The 22,793-nt window shown below is 34.4% G+C and overlaps 1 protein-coding gene across 8 annotated transcripts; it reads left to right on the top strand.

Moving 5' to 3' along the window:
- Positions 1-730: 730 nt before the first annotated feature.
- Positions 731-22,192, top strand: LOC131167831 (glucose-6-phosphate 1-dehydrogenase, cytoplasmic isoform-like). 8 transcript variants are annotated; one of them, XM_058126806.1, is made up of 17 exons: positions 760-918; positions 1,553-1,801; positions 2,129-2,214; positions 2,366-2,432; positions 2,527-2,713; positions 4,075-4,232; positions 4,336-4,404; positions 4,723-4,781; positions 5,114-5,150; positions 5,988-6,059; positions 6,466-6,613; positions 6,815-6,910; positions 10,712-10,782; positions 11,874-11,989; positions 12,245-12,290; positions 12,366-12,529; positions 21,840-22,192. In XM_058126806.1, the coding sequence occupies exons 2-17, from the start codon at positions 1,631-1,633 to the stop codon at positions 21,847-21,849; spliced, it is 1,557 nt and encodes a 518-aa protein (XP_057982789.1). In that variant the 5' UTR covers positions 760-918; positions 1,553-1,630; the 3' UTR covers positions 21,850-22,192. The 8 variants fall into 8 exon arrangements, with proteins under 8 accessions (XP_057982794.1, XP_057982789.1, XP_057982787.1 ...); XM_058126804.1 differs by having other exon boundaries at positions 782-952; XM_058126807.1 differs by lacking the exon at positions 760-918 and adding an exon at positions 957-1,201.
- The last annotated feature ends 601 nt before the right edge of the window (positions 22,193-22,793 follow it).

The raw sequence follows: 22,793 nt of genomic DNA, 5'->3' as shown, positions 1-22,793 counted from the left end.
AAAAAAAATCTTCATACACCAGTACATAAAATAACAACAACGGTAACAACACCACCCATGTGAAAAAGGAAACGAAACAACTATTATCTTTAATAGTACTAAACTAGAAGACGTTTAATTCTTCCAAAAAAATATTAGTAGGCTGTTTGATATTGTTTATGTTGATGGTTTTTGTTTCTTTTGTTAATTTTTGCAAGTATTATAAATTAAATTTACAATTATCAGTTGGCTATGACAACTTATTGTTAGAATTTTTAATATTTATAATTAATTTTTATGGATTATCATTCTTTCTATATAATTTTAATAAAAAAATAAAATGCATAACCATGCTCATTTAAAATAAAAATAAAATTCATAAAATTCTTAAATTTTTTTGAAAAATAAAAAAATATCCAAAATATAATTTTTACCGCTTTCATTTGTTTTAGAAACATTAAAAACAAGCTTACAAATATAATGATTAAATAAATTAACTATAATCACTCTTTATTTTTTTGCTATACATTTCCTAATTTATATTATTTAGTCATATATATATATTTAAATATATGTGAAAAAAATAAAAATAAATATAAGTTCAGTTAAAATTTTAATTTATTTAATATTTTAATTTTTAATATCTACTTTTAATTTAAATTTTAAATTTTTTTTCCATTTTTGTAATTCTTGACAAATCACAACAATACCAAGCAACCAATAATCACAACAATACCAAGTGTGAAAAGTGTTGTGAGTTGTGGGCGCGAGTGGAAATTCATGAAAAATTTGGGGAGGAAAGTGTGAAAATGGCACCTACTCCGTGATGCGTGGGGCGGCTGGTGAACTGAGAAATAATGGGAGGGAGCAGAGTTGGTGAACTACGGGACCATTTTAAATCTTCGCTTCGTCTCTGAACGCAAAAATTGCACTTGAAAGGTACTCTTCCTCCGATTCTGTACTCTCCTTCTAGGTCAGTAAAATATCTTCTTTGTCCACTGCTTCACTTCTTTTGGAAATTTTCTGGTTTGTATTTTTCTGGTGATTCGTACTCCCTTTTTACCGTTTAATTTCTTTTATTATTGTGTTTGTGGGTTTTGTTTAATTTCGTTTAATTTGTGGGTAATTTGTTGTTTGAGTTCGATTTTGGGGCTGCGGGTTCATTATAATTCTGGGTATTCAGATCCACGTCGGGCGCGTGCTTCTTCGGTTCTATGATCATGTTGGTTTGCTTACTTGTTTTTCTGTAGTGTTGATGATGAGTGTTCAATTATTGAGTTTTGCTCGAATTTTTTAGCAAGATGGATTCGAGTGATCTGGTATTACCGAGCTATGTCTGATTGCTTGTCTTATTTCGTAGCGGATCAAAGAGTTCATCTTAGTTTTCTTGTCAAGTCTTGGATTTTAGCACAAAACTGTGTTATGTTTTATTGTACTTTACGCATTTTCAAAGCTGGGAGTCGAACTCCTTGCTCAGAAATGCAGTGTTAGAGTATTTAAGTTCTAGTATTCTGGATTGAGAAGGGAATTTGCTTATTACCTCCTGTTTGTTGGTCGGTTGCTTTCTATGCAGATTAAAGGACAAAAGGTTTCATTAATTGTGCTTCCACTGTTTTGAGGTTGCTGTTTCTGGGTTTGTTCACTTTTGGAGATGGGATCAGGTGGGTGGTGCATTGAGAAAAGATCCAGTTTTAGACATGAGCCAATGAAGGACTTTGAGAGTGTATCTGAAATTGGGTGTCTCTCCGTTATTGTGCTCGGCGCTTCGGGTGATCTTGCAAAGAAAAAGACTTTTCCAGCACTTTTCCACCTTTATCGACAGGTTCGATGATGGGAACTGAACTGCTGCTGTTTTTGCGAACAAAAATGTTGTGATTGCATGCTGGCTTTTCTCATTTACATCTATACTTGACATAGAAATTAATCTAGGAACCTGTCTATTGCTGAATAAGAGAGAGAATGCTGTTTTATGGATGGGGAGACATTTACCCAGTGTTCTGTTTCCAAGGAAATACCGAAAAGTGAAAGATATTTAGTTATTTTCTTTTTGTTTCTTGATTTCCTAAGTATGGAGAAACTTTCCTTAATTGTGTTCTTTAAGAACCCCACTGCAGTTTGCTAAATTAGGGTGGGTATGGTGTGTGGGCAGGGATTCCTACCATCTAGTGAAGTTCACATTTTTGGCTATGCAAGGACCAAGATTTCAGACGAAGAGTTGAGAAAACGCATACGCGGGTGAGATTTCCCATCTGTGTTTATTTATTTATTTATTTTTCATGCGGCCCCACAATGGCAATATGCATAATATGTGCAAGAACACAAATTACACAAATGCATGAGATAACTTATGTTTATTCTTTTGATTGCTTTTGAATTTTAACTGCAGATATCTTGTTCATGGCAATAGCGCTTCACCTGAGCTGTCAGAAGATGTATCTAAGTTTTTGCAACTGGTTGGTTCCATTGTTATTGAAATATTTTTGGTTCCTTACTTTCTTCTTTTGGTTAAGCTGACTACTGACTTGGCTTTGATTGTTCATTTTCTAGATCAAATATGTTAGTGGTTCTTATGATTCTGAGGAAGGATTTCGTTTATTGGATAAGGAGATTTCTGCACATGAATTTTCAAAAGGCAGTGCAGAAGGCTCATCTCGTAGACTCTTTTATCTTGCACTTCCTCCTTCAGTATATCCATCTGTCTGCAAAATGATTAGGCACTGTTGTATGAGCAAATGTAAGTATCCTCCATAAAATTGGTTTTGTGGCCATCAATACGGATTGATTCCATTGGGATTCATATCATTGAGTTGTTTCCTTGTGAACGTCACTTATTTCTGTACCAGGCCTTGAGTTGGTTTTCAGAATCAAAGTAAGCTGCATCGAATCCAATGAAGGCATCTTTAGGGTTTAAAAGCTATGACAGCAAATGTGTTTGTTACCTTGCTTTTGGGCGAGGTGCTAAGTAATTTATGTTACCTGCAGTAATGGAATCCTTATTTATTATTATTTTTTTTAAAAAGTTTGTTTTATTCATTTGCTGTTTAGAGGAGATGCATAATGATTAAAAAATTATTTAAGAATTGTCTTATGTTTACAAGTGGTGCTGTTTTGTCAAAGAGTAGGCAGTGATAATTGTTCACTATTTGAGTTCTAGTGTTGCCCAATTTATGAGGGAGGACTTGAGAAGTATATATTAAGAAGGATAGAATATATATTGAACTTGATTATCAAGAAATTCTTAAGAATGTTGGTTGGTTTCATTTATTGCTTGCTTGCAGAAGGAGAAATTGAAGGCGACATGACACGAATAATTGAAACTGCTTGGGTGAAATGGAGAAATGCATTAGGTCTGCTGTGTAATTATAAGATGCTTATAAAATAAAAAAGAATACTTATAAAAAAATAGAATAAAATGAAAAAAAAAATTGTTGTAGGACTATAAAACCAAATGTTGGGCAACTAAGAAACAACTTATTAGAAAAGTAAAAGGGTAAATGCATTAGAAATGGGGATGTTAAGATGGATGAGTGGTATAATTGTAAAATGGAATAAACACATGCATGTTAATTTAGGCATGGCAAAGTGCAGCTAAGATGGTGTGGGCACTTGCCAGGCTGGTCAAATAGTGCTCCCTAAGAAAGAGTGATTTGGTTGATTTTAGTGACTATAAGGGGGGAATGATAGAGACCGACCTAAAATTATTTAAGCCAAGGTAGTTAATAAGGATTTGACAAGAAACTAATTTTGAGGATATTTCCTTGATACATAATGACCTAAAGAGAGTCATATTAACCAACCACACCTAATGGGACTCAAGGCTTGGTAAGGGCAGTTGTTGTGCATGATTTTGTCAATTAAATGTCATATTTATTGGGTGATTGGTTGTATATAATTTGGCCAATTGGGCATGAATAGGAGAATCATCAAATGTTCAAGTTTCCACATTTGTATTTAAATTGCTGCCTGCATATAGATGCTGGCATCTTAAAATTTCTGGATAAAATGAACAATGGAGCAAATGGAACTTACTGTGGTTTAGTTTTGTATCACCCAAATATATGTGCTTTATTGATGCCTTAATATAATCTTTTTCAGCTGATGTTGGTGGATGGACTAGAATTGTTGTTGAGAAACCTTTTGGGAGAGATTTGGATACTGCGGAGCAACTTAGCACCCAGATTGGAGAGTTATTTGATGAGACTCAGATTTATCGTATCGATCACTATTTGGGAAAGGAGTTAGTGCAGAACTTGGTAAGTTATGGGTGAAAAGGGTGTAGTCTTTGTTTGTATGTATGTATGTATATATACATATCGTGATTCTACTAATTTATTTATGTAAAATTTAAATTTTCAGTTGGTACTTCGTTTTGCAAATCGCTTGTTTTTGCCCCTATGGAATCGTGACAACATTGACAATGTTCAGGTGAGAATCCTTATTTCAGTGAATACGTCTGAAAGTTATTCATAAGGGTGCAGAAGTGAAATTGTTATTATTGTTGGGATGGGAATTTGCTTGTGCATTGATTGAGCTCAATGGTCAAATAACCATGATCTGAAATTCATTATCATTTAATTTATAAGCACATAAACATATCCTGTTTCAAACATTGTGACAGTCTTTTATAAACCCAGCAGCTTTTTGCAGCTGTCAATGTGGCTCAAGCCGCTCAACCTAAGTATATATCTTTTTATTTTATATTATATATTATATTGTATTTTATTTTTTGTGTTTCTTTGGCAGATTGTGTTCAGGGAGGATTTTGGAACTGATGGTCGTGGTGGATATTTTGATGAATATGGGTATGTTTTATCCTTGCTGGCAATCTTTTCATGTGTGAAATTGGTTCAATGAATGGTTCTTGCAGACTTGGAAAATCAAAAGTCATGTTTTGAACATCTATAGGCTGTTGTTCCATTATTATAATATCACATATGATTTGAAGGTTATTGATTATTTTCTTTTAAAATTGACTTAAAATGTATTTCCCTTGATAAACCATGAAGCTTCTTGAATGATATTGGAAATAGCAGAATCTTTGGAGGATCTTATGCTATATTTTTACCATATATTTAATATTTCTGACAGTGGACAAGAATGCATATTTCAATTTCTGTATCTTATTTTTTTGCAGAATTATCCGTGATATTATCCAAAACCATTTATTACAGGTGAGGCCACAATTTAAGCTAGCAAAGACATATTTTGCAGTGTCTTGTTCACTTGCAAGATATCTTTCTTCATTGGAATACTGTTCTGTTAGAGCACTCAGATTTCAATATGGAACCCTTTTTTTTGTATAATCATGTTTTTTCCTGAGTCTTTTTTTTTTTGTAACTTAATAGTTGAAGAGATCTATCTGCTTTATGTTACTGATTTTTTAGCTGGTTTGATCTTCTTCTTTTCGGGAAAAAAAAGTCTTCTTTTGCACAAAATGTGTTGTCTATGACATGTGGGGTAGCTCCACTGCGCACAAGCAGTGTGTTGGATGGCATAACACCTTTTCCTGCGGGTAATATAAGCGAGGTTGGTTATGGGAGAGATCAACCTTCTGTTTACTTCCATAATGTGCAGAATATTTCGCCTGTTTTGTGCTCTTGTTAGAATATTTTAAAATTCACTATTTAGTTGAGTCCCCATATCTGCATTTTATTTACTTTGACTTTTCCATGTGTTTCGGTTGTTTCATTCTTGTCCATGATCATGACAATGCATAATCGTGTTCCTAAGGCCTTATATTAATTGTTTACATATTACCTTTACTTGTTGGATATAATTAAGTGCATGCAACCCATTAAATATTTTGAGTTTTGTTTGCTCTTTGATTCTGTTCCCACAAAATTAATTGATCTTTTTCAAATACGCTTGAAAGAGTAGTTTTTCTCTCATGCAGCTTTATAGATGCCTAAGTTGCACTTCAGAACTTCAGATTTTGTCTCTCACCCCAATTTATTCTTCTCTAAGTTGTATTGAAAAATTTCTCTGCATTCTATGTACACCAACTGCAGGTTTTTTGTCTTGTTGCAATGGAAAAGCCTGTTTCTCTCAAACCTGAACACATCCGTGATGAAAAAGTTAAGGTACACACATTGAAAACTTCATATAGAACTCCTTGTGAGCTATTTATTTCTGTCAACTACTAAATTCGATTCCCTTCAATTCAGTATTTTCATCTTACTCGTAATAAATACGAAACATGAACATATGAGATAAATGAGATTTTGTATTACATTCAGTTTAGAAGGGGAATTTTGCCAATCTTTTCAGAAAATCTACCTAAATGAATATCAACTTTGTCTGCTAGTCTCATCATAAAATCTTATTTATTTATTGTTTATTGTTTTTTTGTTTTTTTTTGGGGGGGGGGGGGGGTGGATGGATATGCTCAAATCTAACATGAAAAGTTTTTCTAGTAGGATCTTCTATGTTATCTCTATTTATATGTTATGACTCCCTAAAATGTGTTATGCTTTACGTAAATGTCAGGTTCTTCAATCAGTACTGCCAATCAAAGATGAAGAGGTAGTTCTTGGACAGTATGAAGGCTACAGAGATGACCCAACAGTTCCTGATCACTCTAACACTCCTACTTTTGCCACTGCAATTCTGAGAATACACAATGAAAGATGGGAAGGTCTGTTAGGATAATCTAACTCCCTCGAACTTTACAAAGTGTCTAGACAGTTCATGGATTATGAACATTTCGCATAGACTTTCATTACATATCATACATTTCCTACTCATTTGATTTAACTTGAGGGTGTAATATTAACCAAAGAACTTTCTCAGATTCCAAATCATTCTCATTATTGATAGAAGAAATGATTTTCTGCAGGTGTTCCATTTATACTCAAAGCAGGAAAAGCATTAAATTCAAGGAAGGCAGAAATACGAGTTCAATTTAAAGATGTTCCTGGTGATATATATAAATGTATGCCACCAAATCTCATCCTATATTCTATTAACAACTTCTATTTGACATTTTGTTCATCTTTATGGCCATATTTTTTTGTGTTTAAACTAAAAACCAGCCTTTTAGTTTTGATGTCCGCACAGCACAACCACCATAATTGCATGGGCCCAGAAAAGCCTAATCTGGCCCTCTACCTCTCAGCTTGATGCCAAAGGTTGATCATATACCTATTTTTCTTAGCTGAATGCATTGAACTAAAATAATTTGCTTCACCAGCTTGTACTAGCCTGATCATTGAATTAAACAACACGCCAGCCTTGAAGCCCATGCATTTCACAAACACCATAAAGATGAATTCTTTTGAGGCCTATGTGTTGCACAGCCACCATAAATGCATGAACTCAGAAAAGCTTATACAAATCCTCTTCCTTTTATTTCAATGCATGCTTTTAACTTTTTCATGAAATTGTCAAAATTTCTGCTTTCTGAACATTTGAAATCGAAATGGAGGTGAATTTTGTTTTACAATTGTTAGAGCAGTTTACGTAAAAGCTTAAGCTGTCAGGTTGTGGGCCAATAATGTATATCAAGCTTTAACACTCCACTACACGTGCAGTCTGACAGCACGTGGAGAGATGAACACATGATAAATAATACCCATAATAATGAACATAATAATTTTTTAAACATCACACAATAAACACAGGTAGCAAGACTAGAACTCAAGATCTTTTGGTAACTAGGTCTGATAGCATGTTAGAATGCTACTTTGCCTAAAAGTTTAAGCTGTTAGGTTATGGGCCAACAATGTATATCAAACTTTAACAACATTTCCATTAAAATTTCCATGAATCATTTGACTTTTTATCAATTTTTAAATCTCAAAATTCAATGTGAACAGATTTTCTATGAAACACCATTGCCTTGGAATTGAATCTTTGATTTCTAAGACTTTCAATATTAAAACTCAATATAGTACTGTTTTCGTACAGATTTGATGAAATTTTTTGGAATTTATTAATTCTTTTACAGTTATTCAGTAAATTTGAAGAATTTCAGTAAATAAATATCTCGCTCTCTCTCTCTCTCTCTCTCTCTGTTTTTTTTTTGGGATAAAGGAGGACATAAGATTAGGAAAAAATATGATTAAGAAGAAATAGATTAAGAAGAAATATTTCGAGCAAAAAATGATGAGCTTTTCTCTTGAAGCAAAAGAAAAGCAACAATAAAAATACTAACACAGCAATCCTTCCAATCTCCTTGCAAAATCAATCAGTTGTACTCCTCTAAACAAATTAAAGCAGGGCACCAAAGAGGTGCCAAAAAGAATCTGTCTCCACATTAAATCAGCGGACAGCACCCTTCCATTGAAAATTCTAGAATTTTGTTCTGGCCAAACACGCTAAAAACACATTCTTTCTCTGATCAAAACCCCTAGACTTCTAAAGAGAGTGAGAGAGAGAAAAAAAAAACACTCTAAAGATGAAGGGCATACCCATGCTCCCCCAAAACCCCAAATAGCCTACCCAAAAGAATAGGAGCAATGTTGAAACAAATGTGGATTTGACTCACAAGTTGGGAAACAAAGGACACACATACGCTTATAAAGCAAATCATTAGTATTAATCATGATAAGAATTGTGAACCAGGTAAAGGCCTTGACTTTGGAAGGTGTCTTCACTTTCCAAATAAGGCAGGGCAAAGAAAAATGAGCACCATTAGAATCATGTGTAAGATTATCAAATTTTTTTTTTTAAAAAAAAAGATCTACGAGAAAACTCCCTGTAGTATTCAAGGTCCAGATTCTAGTATCTCGTCTTTAAGACGGACAAAAACCCCAGCTTCCCAAACTACTGAACAAGATCAAGGAATGTTTCTTTCTGATTCAGGTTCTTAGGAAATAAAATTCCCAAGAGACTGCAACCCATAAGAGGAGAAGAAATGAGAAATGGGAGAATTATGACAACTGAATAGGTGGTAAAGCTGAGGAAAAGAAATAAATCTAGAGCTCCTCCCAGAACCGAACTCTCCCCCTTATACCAATATGAAACCTCACAGAAGGAAGGAAAGTATGGGAAATCGGAGAAATAAAAAATATTCGCAAGGACTCACAAACACTGGCATTAACACACCCCAACCATTCTGCTGGACTCCATGTTTACTATTGATCACCTTTTCAGATTCTCCGGCTCTAAAAGAAAGTGCCATAACTATTTGCCTACTATGGTAATGTTCTTGGACACATGTTTCCCAGGCCTAACCCACACTCCATTTAAGCCTACAGATGTAACTATCTAAATCCTTTTTTTAGATGGAATTTTAAGTGTTTGAACTTTGAACAAATCATTAAGAATTTGACAAAACTCAATTGCATTGTAACTTGTAAAACATCTTGAACAAATGAAGCCCCACCGTTTCTTTGGAAATTTTTATTCACTTAACACCTTGCCCATGTTAAGTTATAATTTCACCTTTTATTTAATATTTTTTGCATACATATATTTTCAAATTTTCTCATAGTTCTTTTCAAGCACTAATCTTTATTTTGGTTATTCATGTTAATATTTATAATACTAGCAACTAAAATTTTTGTTTATTAAATTATTTGATTTTTTTTTATCTTGTTGATGAAATTGTGTCATAATAAATGAACATGTACATCAGAAAAGATAAATATATTAATTACATGAATTTTATTATAAATTGGAATTTAGCATTTGGTATGTTTATTGCCAAGTGACATCTTTCTCTTACTACATGCTTTTTATTATCATAAACTAATATTATTCCAATGTAGTGATAGCAGTGATAGCTTCTTAAGCCCTTTGAAATTTTATTTGATATTTTTTGACTAAATTAGTTGCATTTGCACAAGAAATCTTACTTAGTTAATTCATGAAGATCTTTTATATCTTATTGTTTTATGGTTATTGAAATCTGTACACCACACTAATCATTTATACATTTTGGTTACAGCATTTTGGTTCTATATTATGCACTGTTATGTCCATTAACGGTTAAAATTCCATAGAAGTTTTCCATGCTTTGCAACTAATTTATGTCATTTTAGAAAATTGAAATAGAAATATCCATAAAAATTCCTTATTTTTTGAAGGCCCAATTTTTTAGCCAAAATTGAAATTTAAAACCTCAGTCAAGTTCATTGAATTAATATGAAATGAGGGCTCAAGGCCTGCTTGTTGTACACCTACCATAAAAACATTTGTATTCTTCTTTCCCATCCTGTGACCTGTCTCCACTATATTAGTCGAGGCCAAATAGCCCCTCCTTTAATAGATTTCGTATCAAATTGCATGAAGTGGTAACACGATGATGGGACATGAGTTTACCTGAGGCAACTCTTTGAAATGTATGTACATGCCAATGCGCATCACCTAGTGTGTGCAAGCCTGCAATAATGTATGCTATAAACAAGTGAAAACAAGAAGCGTGTTTTTTATGCGTGTTAATACTAGAAAGATAAAGTGTTTCTCTTATTATATGACTTAGAACCAAATTATTGCATTTAAGTACTCAAGCTGACTACAGTTAAGTCCCAGGTTGAACTGAAACCATTTGCCTATCAGCTAATTGAACCACTCTCTTAAATGAAAATGATATTGGGTAAACAATAGAATAGAAAGTGATCTACACAAATAGCACATTGTCTCTGAGCACAAGATATTTTTTGTTTATTGGGTTGTTTATGTCTATATAATCCCACATACTCTGGCCTCAGCATTCCTTTTATACTCTAAATGATAATTTCACTGGAAATTGTAGCTTGAGTAATATCTTATTAGATTGTTCACTGTTTAGGTCAAAGACAAGGAAGGAATGAATTTGTAATACGCCTGCAACCTTCAGAAGCCATTTACATGAAGCTTACGGTATGATAGTGGTTCCAATGATGTCATTGTGAAGGCTACTGTTTGCATAATGTTTTGGCTTGTATATTTTTTCCCCTCTGTGGTAATTGTTGAAATATTTGGAGGGGGAATACTCTTTATATAAAGACTGGATATTTGCTGCTGCTTCATTTTTTGCACATGTTGCAGAATTTTTAGTCATGATCTAGAGATCAATTCAACCCCACCTAGTTGGATTCACATCTTCGTGGTGATCATCGTTTTATCTAAAAATCAGTTTTGAATGATTTATCTTCCCTTTTTGGTGCCTACTTCACTTTTTTTCAAGAAAACTCCACTCATGTTCTTATATACAAGACTACACAACCTGTCTGGATTTCTTTTTAACCTGGTAGAATATACTCGTATGACCTATGTAACTCAATTCAAGGATTCAGTAGCTTCAAATAAGCATTGACGCAATCAAAACATTGATCTATATGGGTGTTTTGACTTGCAAATTATTTTTAGCATCAAGGCGATGTTTTATGACGTACCTGAATGGGATAATGTTCTGATTACAACAATTCAGTAATTGAACTAATTTTATTTAGCATTGGTGTCTAAATGCAAAATCCAGTCCAAAGGCTTCCTTGCCATGTGATTTTTGCATTATTTTCTATGAAGTGAATACAGTTGTCAGCATCTCTTTAATATATTTTCGACTGTTGTGATCTCCTTCCTCTGACATTCTTAGGAACAGCTGAAATCCCTATAATATCTTCAGGGTGGTTGTTTTTGGATTAGCTTTCATGATGTTCTACACACAGACACACACACATGCACACTTACACACATCTGGTGTGGGTGGACTTGTGTTCAAGAGGGAAGTAGATAAAGCACCTGCCGCTAAGCAACATTGTATTCTAAATGAGAAATATCTGTGAAGGATCCAACTCCTTCATACTTCTCTCTCTCTCATGTGCACATACACACAAAATTTTGCTTTACTGAGCTTTTCTTTGTTTGGATATGTGAAAAATATTTGTAAACGGAGTTCTCATGAATGCTCTTGGTATAAGAAACCCAAATTTTTCGTGTGTCTGCTGACTGATTTGGTCTCTTTGATGCAGGTCAAGCAGCCTGGGCTGGAAATGTCTACTGTGCAAAGTGAACTAGACTTATCATATAGGCAACGATATCAAGATGTTACAATTCCAGAGGCCTATGAACGTCTAATTCTTGACACGTATGATCCATGTGCTTATGTATTCAAAATATGCTTGCATCTGTCATAGATTGCATGTCTTGTGTGGGGGTCAACCATGCTTACAACGGCTAGCTGGCACTAAAAAAAGGATTAATTTAATAGCTGTACCTTCTATCGAAATAATAATAGTAGTAATAATTGTACCGTCAATATTAGTAATAGAGTGAAATAAAGTTGATCTCTTAACTGTGTACATGTGCTAATGATTAATTAGTTTGGTATTTGGTTCTACAGAATACGAGGTGATCAGCAGCATTTCGTTCGCAGAGATGAGTTGAAGGTAAATATTATGCTTTTTTTGACTGGTCATTGAAAGACATTGCCAAATTGACGCATGTTTCATTTCTATTATCAGGCTGCCTGGGAGATTTTTACACCTCTTTTGCACAGAATTGATGATGGTAAACTGAAACCAATCCCATACAAGCCAGGCAGTCGAGGTCCAGCTGAAGCAGATGAGCTGCTGGAAAAATCTGGTTACGTTCAAACACATGGCTACATATGGATACCTCCGACATTGTAAGAACTTGGCATTTCCCCGCCCGAATAAATCTCCTTCAAGTTTCTGCATAAGCTGGAGTTTTGTTTAGGATCAATGTGTATCAACACATCAATAATGTACCATAAGCTGGAGTTTTGCTTAAGGTCCATGTGTAACTATTAATAATGTGCTATAGTCCAACCTCATAGTTTATCCACCTGAGCCTGTATCTCTGTTGTTGACACAACTAGATTCACAGCTGTTAGCAGATGCAAAGAATCATGAATATGAATGTGTGTTGTGTATTAAAATACCATGTAATAAATTTTATACACAAGCTCTTGACAAAGACTATACATGTATAACAGATGTGGTGTTAACACAGCCATTATGGCCTCATTTTGAAACATTATGTTTGTTTGTTGTTTGTTGTTGTTGTGCTCATGTTGCTTCTGTTTTTTCTCCTTTCTTTGAAGAATGTTAGGTGGGGATGTGGTTGGTTGTATGGAAAATCCTTTGCAGATATTCCATGCATTTGGAACGGGCTATCATATTGGATTTTTCTTTTTGTTTTAGAAAGATCAAATGAGTAGGCCTATTAATCATGTGCGACTCTAGGTTGGTTCCTAGAGTCAATTGTTGAAGTTTGTTTTTTAAGATTTTTTTGACACTCTTGTTTCTTGAAGTTAGGGTGAGGGGTCTAGTGGTTTGCATCCGTGTATGGTCCTGCAAGAACTACTTTCTGTTTTCACTTTTGGGAGGAACTATATGCTGTGTTTGAGTTTTTCTTTTCCTGCAAGGATTTTTTTTAGAAGGGGGAATAGGTTTCCCGCTGAGAAAGGGGGTGTTGTTACCTTCCTTTGGAGAATGCTTTATTCTCCCTGTTAGTCAGTTAGATAGGTTTTTGTTCATTGATGAGTGGCAGGATGAATGTCTTGATCTCACACAAGAACTGTTATATGTAGATTAGCCTTGATCATTTTTCTATTATGTTGAACTCTAGGAAGTTAAGAGGGAACCTTATCCTGTTTCAGTCTGAGAACTTGTAGATGGGCCATCATTCTTTTTATTTTTTTGTTAGTGAGATCTAAATTGTCCATAATTGTAAATTGGCAAAAAATATTCATGTATTCAATCTCACTTGATAGGACTCAAGGCTTGGTTTGTTATTGTAGTTAGGGAAATTTAGAATATGTGTTTTCTAGTGGACTCAAGGGCTTTTAGGATTATGAAAAAACTTAGGGGGAGTGAAAGAGGTTTTAAAGAAGTGGAATTTGAAGGTGTTTGGGGATCTTAATTGTAGAAGGCTAATATCTTGAGCGCTTTGGATGTGTTGATATAAAAGAGGAGAAAAATAGGTCTTTTTTGTGCCCGTGCTGGCCGTCGCCCCCCCCCCCCCCAAATGCTTAAGGTGTTTGGAGATGTAAGATTGAGGAAGGTTAATATCTTGAGTGATTTGGATGTGTTGGTAGAAAAGAGGAGAAAAGAGGATTTTTTTTTTTTTTTGGGGGGGGGGGGGTGTCGGGGGTGCGATTGCTTTTTAGATTGGGCGATCGCTAAGGTGTTTTTTTGAAGCGTGAGCTTGAAAGGTAATTTTAGAGGAGGTTAATGGTTTGTGTTTAAGAACAAAATTTTAATTGAGTTAGGAAGAGTGATAGTGATTTTATGTTTATTGGTGTAATATGTGACTCATATGTTGAGTGGAACGCATGTACAAATGAGAAAACATGGTAGAAAACAGCAATTGTGGTTTGTAGGAGCAAATCGTCGATGGTTTCCCTAAAATTGTCAATAGTTTTGTCAAGATGTAGTGAAACAGTCGACGGTTCTAGTTTTGTTACTTATGCTGTTTGGTCTCGGTAATAAACCTTCAACGATATGTCTGAAACCGTCAATGGTTTGCCTCGATTTGTCAGCGTTGATTTTCAAATTTTGAATTGGGAAGTTACATAGGTTGGGTTTCGGGGGAAAAACCTCCGAGAGGGTAAATATGTATGTTATATGTTGTAACTCTTATGTCTTTCGACGGAAGATAGTGAAAAACATTGCCATTTTCTCCCATGGTTGTAAGCATTGCCGAACCACGTAATTCTTTGTATTATTGTTTTATTGCTTTCATATAATCTGCGTGATTGTGTTTTCTGTATATTTCACCGTTGAGTGTTGCCTTGTGAGATCGTTTGTTTCTGCTGTGCATTGATTTGCACAATAAATTGGTATCAGAGCATTGTTGTAATGGTTTCTAGAATTTCTTCTGTAAAGTTTGATGTTGTTAAGTTCAATGGAACGGGAAACTTCAGACTATGGCAAAGAAGGGTTAAAGATTTGCTAGTGCAGTAAGGTATGGTGAGGGCTTTATACGGAGGTCAATTGGAAGGCATGGATGAAACAAGTTGGAAGCAATTAGAAGCGAAGGCTATGGCGACTATTAGACTTTGTCTTGCCGATGGCGTACTCTATCACGTCATGGATGAGGAATCTCCTACGGCTGTTTGACAGAAACTTGAAAACTGGTATATGTCTAAGTCTCTAACGAACAAATTATATTCTAAGCATAAGGTGTATTGACTTAAGATGGCGAAGGGTTCATATTTGAACTAACACATCAATGCATTCAATCATATTGTAAGTGATTTGATGTAGGTTAATGTGAAGTTCGAGGAAGAAAACAAGACGTTGATGCTATTGAATTCCCTACCCGCGTCTCACATGTATGAAAATCTGGTTATGACTCTAACATGGGGCAAACAAACCTTGAATTTGGAAGAACAAGCGCATTGTTGGGTTTTCAACAAAGAAAGAAGGCCAGCTATGAAATTTCACAAGGTGAAGTGCTTGTGGTGAAGGGTAACCAGGAACGTGGGAGAAGTAAGTTTCAAAGCTAATCGAGTGGTAATAAATTTCGATTGCAGTTCAGAAAGAAGAAGGACATAAGGTGTTTTAAGTGCGGGAAAATTGGACATGTAAAATCGGAGTGTTCAGACTGGAAGAAGGGGAATGCAGAAAATCAAGAGGGTTCGTCAAAATCTACAAATGTAGTGGAAGGAGACTCAAGGAGCAGTGATGGTGATATGCTTTCCATTTCATCAGGTTCAAATGCCTCATGGATTCTTGGATCCTAGATTCAGGATGTTCTTATCACGTGACACCAAATAAAGAATGGTTCAGCACCTATAGGCTAGTTAATTTTGGTTCTATTCTGATGGGAAATGATGCTTCATGTAAAATTGTTGGAATATGAAACATAAGAATTAAAATGTATGATGGTGTTGTGAGAACATTATATGATGTAAGGTATGTACCAGATTTACGGAAGAATGTGATTTTATTAGGCACTTTAGATTGTAATGTGTATAGTTATAAGTCTAAAATTCGGATAATGAAGGTGTGTAAAGACGTCTTGATGTTGATGAAGGGACAAAAGTTAGCGGGAAATATCTATGCACTGTTGGATACCAGAATTGTGGTGGAGTTGTAGATGTAGATTCTGAGTCAAGTAATACTATCTTGTGTAAAATAACCACACACAAGACAAGGGGTATTCTTAACTACATTTATTCAAGTTTTTTAGGGCCCGGTGAGGGTAGCATCACGGGTTGGACATATGTACTTTGTGAGTTTATCATGAAAGGTCTTGGTGTACTTCATGCGGCACAAGTCAGAGATGTTTGCTAGGTTTAACTTGTGGTTGAGGTGCAAAACCAAACCGGGAGAGAGATTCTCAGGTCAAACATTGGAATTGACTATGCTGATGTTCAATGAGTTTTGTGAGCAGCATGCCAGGTTGTATGCACAACTTGTAAGGAACTTCTTGGTAAAGTCAGTGAGTATGATGTGTTTTTCGATTAACCAATCGCCAAGGGTATCACTAGATAGGAAAGTTGCAGGAGAGGTGTGGACAAGTAATGCGGTAGACTACTCTAGTTTGAGAGTGTTTGAATGTTCAGCTGTGCACGTTTCTAGTGAGGTGAGATCTAAGTTTGGTGAAATGTCTAGACGTTACATCTTTTCTGGGGTTATAAGAAAGGTGAGTTCAAGTTGTGTATTTTTAATGACAAATAAGGTGATGATCAGTACATATATTGTTTTTGGTGAGAAAGCCATGGTGCAATGTATTCAAGTAAACGAAGAAAAATAGGTACCAAAAAATTGCAGCAACAATGAGCATGTGATGTAGGTGGAGTTGAAAACTCAGGGAAGAGATGACATTGTTCATAATGCAGGGAGTTCTAACTCGGGAGACCAGAAATATCACAGTATAAATTACAACAAAAATAAGATTGTGATACAGGTGAAGTTACAAACTTAAGGCAGAGATGACATTGTTCATAATGCAGGGAGTTATAGCTCGAGAAAGTAGCAAGATCACAGCGTGTCCAGATGCACCATCAAGCCACCACTCAGGTATGAATTTGATGATCTGGTGTCTTATATGCATTCATTACTACCAGCAAAGTGCCTACTATTTTACCCAATTGATCAATATATTTACCCAATTGATCAAAAAAAAAAAAAGGTGCCTACTATTTTTCAAGATGCGGTGCATAGCAAAGAAAAAAATAGATGGATGAGTGTTATGGTGGATATGATGGATTTATTGCAAAAAAATCAGATGTAGGGTTTGGTGGAGCTTCTAAAAGGGAAGAGGGATAGGATGCAAGTGGATAATTTTTCTATTGTTTTATGTTGATGACATGTTAGTTGCTAGGAAGACTTTGATTGAGGTTAATCAGTTGAAACTCTGTTGAGAAAAGAATTTGACATGAAAGTTTTGGGTACGACCAAGAAGATTCTTGGGTTGGAGATTCGTTAGGTTAGAGCTATTGGGAGATTGAGGTTATCTCAGGGTGGCTTTATGGATAGAATTGCGGGGAGATTGTGGTTGTCTTAGGGTGGTTTTGTGGAGAAGGTATTGAAGAGGTTTTGCATGGTTAAACCGATGATCGGTACACTGTTGGCGAATTATTTTTATTTGTTTATCGCTTAATGCCCAAGGATGGATAATGATGTTCAGGATATGTCAAAGGTCCCTTATGCTAGTGCAGTGGGGTTTTCGGTAGACAATAGAGTGATCCGTTAGTTGTGAGATTTGTAGATGCAAACTATGCAAGAGACTTGGATGATAGGAGGTCTATAACAGGGTATGTGTTTACTGGTGTGGGAAATCCTATTTGTTGGAAGTCCAGGGTATAGTCTCTGGTTGTACTATCTATAACTGAGTCGGGATTTTGATAGGTGTTGAAGCTATCACGGACAAGTTCAAGCATTGCTTGGACTTGGTTTTTGTCTCTAGTGACTAGACGGGAGGCGATCCCAACCTATTGTCCTAGGTGGAGCAGCGAGTTATGTTTTTGGGTTTTTCCGAAGGGGTGTATATTCATCAAGGTGGAGATTGTTGTAATATGTGGTTCATATGTTGAGTGGAACGCATGTACAAATGAGAAAACATGGTAGAAAACAGCAGCTATGGTTTGTAGGAGCAAACTGTCGACGATTTTGTTAGGATGCAGTGAAACAGTCGACGATTCTGGTTCTGTTACTTCAACTGTTTGGTCTCGGTATTAAATTGTTAACGATTTGGCTCGATTTTTTAGCGCTAGTTTTCGAATTTTGAATTGGGAAGTTACATAGGTTGGGTTTCAGGGGAAAACCTCCGGAAGGGTTATATATATATGTTATATGTTATAACTCTTATGTCTTTCGATAGTAAAAAACACTGCCGTTTGCTCCCGTGGATGTAGGCATTGCCGAACCACGTAATTCTTCGTGTCATTGTTTTATTGCTTTCATATAATCTGTGTGATTGTTTTTCCTGTATATTTTACTATTGATTGCTGCATTATGAGATCGTTTGTTTCCGCTACACATTAATTTGCACAACATTTATTTATGGAATAGTTTATGTGAAACAAGAGGCAATATATAAGAAAATTAAAGTGAAGTTAGGTGGTGGTGTTTTGTTTAAAGGGAGATAATGCTCCAGGTTTGGATAGGTTTAATATAGAGTATTGGTCTGTGTTGAGGGAGGACTTGCTAAGAATTTTTTATGTGTTTTGTGAAGATAGGGTCTTAGGGGGAAAAATGTTAATCTGACTTTGTCAACTTGATGCCTAAGAAGAGTAGATCCACTAAGGTGTCGAATTCTCGACTTATTTAGCTCAATAACTAGTTTAGGCAAGACTTTTCTAGGGTTGTTACAAATATGTTAAGCTTAGTGGAAGCTATAGTAGCAAATGAGGTAAGTGGAGGAAGGTTACTATTTTTATGTTGGATTTTGAAAAGGTTGTTAGGACTAGGAGTCTTCATTAGTGGTCTTGATATCTATGATTAAGCACTGATTTGATAGAAAAATTTAAGTCATTATGTCTATCATTCTTGATCAATGTTGTGTAACCAACTAAGAGTCATTATTCAATCATAAAATATTCTTGAAACCATGAGAGTTCACTAATCTGCATGATTAGCATCAATCCAATTTTGCAACAGAAGTCAATCATACTTCTCACATTTTGATCCTATTCAAATCCATTTACTCGACCTGCATGTAGCTTTACACCCTGACTTTACAAATATCACCCGCTTAAAATTACAAACCATTGGCTCAATACCAATTGGAAGCCCTTGTGGGCGAGTTTGATATACATGAGTGAGTATTAACTTGACCTAAAAACTGAAGTCATTATATCTTGTGCCCGACTATTTATATAAGCACCCTTCATTTTTTTTTTGTAATGTGAAACAAATTCATAAGTGGAATTTGCATCAATGACCTATAATGGAGGTTATTGGGAGTTTTTTAGATAGAGTTTGTTTGGAACTTGGAAAATATAAGGGAAAATAAGAAAATATGAATAAATTTACTTTTTTAGTATTTAGTTATCAAAGAAATTGAGAAAGAAAGTCAAATGTTTGATAAATAAGTTTAAATATTTTGATATTACATGTCATATTATTTGATTTTCTTAACTTTTAATCATTCTAATTCAAATTTTCATTCTCAATAGTTTTTAACATAGGAAATACAAAAATTCTTTCTTTCTTATTTTCTTTCTCTTCTTTTCTCAAACTAAATGGAACTATAGTCGGTAGCAAAATTGGATATTAGTGAGGAGCCAACATCATGGTTACATCTTCTAAGGTGGTTAGGTAAAGGGATTGATTATCTCCTTTTTTGTTTGTTCTCACAATGGATCGAGAGAGTATATAATAGATAGGGCAGTAGGCGTTGGGTTTTTAAGAGGCATCTAGGTGGGGAGGAATAGGGTGGTATGTCTCATTTATAGTTTATTGATGATGTTATTTTCTTAGATGACAATATTGAGCTTTAGTTCTTAATGAATTCCATAGCCATTTATGAGTGGTGTGTTTAGTTGTAGTACATACTTGATGGTTTCACCTATACGAGTGTGGAGTAAGGCCACTCCTATGTAATATTAGGTAGGATTGGTAGAGCACTCATAAAATTCAGACAGTGGCTTATTCATGTCAATCTGTATTGAACAATTAAGCTTATGACTGCAATGTAGGTGGTAAGCTTATGTGACTAATAATAGAAATTATGGTTTACAAAGACTTAATGCTTCACCACACTTTTGTGGATTATAGCTTATTTTCTTAGGTATGTTGATAACCCAAAAGGCACCAAGGTCAATCCATATAGGGATTATAGATATTTCATGTAAAGGTATTTTAAAAGCCTTTATTGCTTCTTACCTTTAATGATTGTTTAAGAATTTACTCAATTTTGTTGCTATTTTAAAATGGTTACATGACCATTTTTTTGATCGTTTTATGACCATTTTGTAATAATTATTTGAGTGGATATATATGTCTTGAGACTAGATATATTTTCATTAAGTGGCTATACGATTTTCTTCTTCTTCCTTACAAATTATTTTCTATCTAAAAGGTTTTTTGTTGTTGATCTAATTATGGTTTTTTTTTTTTCGTGATTATTTATATTTGTTTGGGTTAACCAAACTGTATTGTTTCTATCTTCCAATTGGTGAGCACACGCCAATCTAAAGGGTTGTTGCATCTTGGGGGTAAATTCCTGTGAGATTTCTACACCATGTTGGAGGGGCGGATTATTTCCTAAGGATAGTGCTATGCATGCCTCAACCGATAAATTCCATTGATTTTATTTTTTGCATCTTGTTTTTATTTTCATTTTTCCAACAAATTATATAGGATTTTCTTTGGTCAGATAGGAGAGACTTTCTCGTTAGGTGGGAGGTAGAGTGTAGGTCCAAGGAGGAAGGGGGTTTGGATCTTTGCAATTTGGTGTTTAAAAACATTGCTTTAATTGCTTTTCGAGGACTATCACGAGATCTTCCAACATTCTCAACAATATGATGCCTATGACATCCCATTCCTATGTTTTTTTGGGCATTGAAATTTGACATGTTGGGAATTTTAACATTTCTGAAAATGAAGGATTTGGTAAGATTGATTATTTTTGCTCGACTTTATCATCTTTCTTTGGTCCACAATATTGTTATTATTTCTTTTCTAATTTTGGATGGATGGTAATTCTTTCTCTTAAAATTTTCATTTTAGGAGGGACTTGAATGATAGGGAAAAGGAGGAGCTTTTAGTTTTCTTGATGTGTTTAATGATATCCAAATTGCTAACAACAAGGGTGTTAGGATGTGTATTTTGAATTTTTTGGGTGATTACTCTTGTAAATACTTTTTTTGTCACCTTACTAGGTTTAAAGTGTCTTTTCCGCTTCATTATTAGAGAGGCCAAAAATCCCTTCTAAGATTAAAGTGTTTGTTTAATTGGTCGCCTTAATAGAGTTAGCACCAACAACCCTTCAAAAATATTGTCCATTAATGTGCATGTATTGTGTTGTAACGATTTGGAGACTATTTGTTATTTATTTTTACATTGTTCATTCAACTTATTTGGTCAGATTTGAGTGTGTCTAAAAATACTGGAAGAACTATGAACCTTTCTTTTACGAGAGTAAGGATATTAATGGTTTGTGAAGAAGATGTTTTATTAGGAATTTGGTTAGAAATCAAATGCATTCTTTGAAAAGGAATTATCTTTATTTATATTTTGGGATAGGACACAATATTTGATATCTCTTTAGGCTTTTAGTGCTTGTTGTTTTAAGGATGCACCTATTTCGAACATGTCAAGCACTTAAACGGAATTAGAAGACTTTATTGAGTTGATTGTAATTTGTTTTTATCTTTTGCCTTTTTATAAGAGAATTTTGTCTTCTTCGTTGTAGATTCTAATTCTTCTTCTAATATCCATCCTTTTTCTTTAATAATAATAATAATAATAATAATATTAACTCTGCCCTAATCTCCTCTTCTTTTTTTTTGGATTCAGGTTATTTTAAAATGACTAAGTTATTGTGGTGGTGTTTGGAAGCTGAGGATATGGTCTACTTGATGAATGTGAAACCATATCTATTGAGCAATTTGCTTGTGGGTTAAGTTACATGTGATTTGTTGAAAGTGCAGGGGGGGCTCCTTGTCTCTTCAGGTCAAAGTATTTGCTAGAAAGCATGCCTAGGGAATAGGTTGGTACTGTTTCATTTACTTTACCTTGTCTTTTGGAAAAGAAGATCCCTAAGCATTTCTTCCACACTAAAATCCAAATAAGATTGCATCTATACTGCAAACAAAAAAGAAAGTGAAAAAGAAAACAAGCTTGGTTTGTGCAAGAATTTTCCAAGAAAATGGAAGTTATCTGTAATTACAAGTAGAAAATTTTAGATTGTGCTTAGTGCTCTTGGGTTTGAATTTGTATAATTTAAGAAAATTTCAATATAAATTTGTATTGTTTTTTGTTAAAAATCACATAGACGTAAGCGCCAAGATAGTTTTTTTTTTTTTTTTTTTATCCTTAAAATAGTAAAAATTATATGATTATATTTTGAATTATGGCAATCAATACTTAGATTTGGCATTATAAAATTGGATAAAATTTAATATACCTTTCACAAATTTAAATTCAAAACTTGAATTCTATAATTCCAAATACAATGTAATTGATTCGAAAATTTGATAATAAGATTTTGACAATATTTTGTCCTCTAATCGGCAGGAAGAAAGAGGATCTTTATTTTAGTTTTATTTTTTAGTAGGAAAAGAAAATGAGAGGAGTTTTTTAGGAAACACGAAAATAAACTTAATAATTTCCTTCTTGTTTCTTTCTCTAATTTAATAAAAATTTAAACTATTAGGTAAAGTAGTAATCTAACATGAAATGAGAGCTGGTTATCAAGAGGTTCTGGGTTCTAGTCTTGTTGCCTACGTTTATGTGATGTTTAAAAATTAT

The sequence above is a fragment of the Malania oleifera genome, chromosome 11, assembly GCF_029873635.1.
Source record: "Malania oleifera isolate guangnan ecotype guangnan chromosome 11, ASM2987363v1, whole genome shotgun sequence".
Lineage (NCBI taxonomy): Eukaryota > Viridiplantae > Streptophyta > Magnoliopsida > Santalales > Ximeniaceae > Malania > Malania oleifera.
Note: the sequence above shows the minus strand (reverse complement) of the source record. Positions and strands in the feature narration are given on the sequence as shown.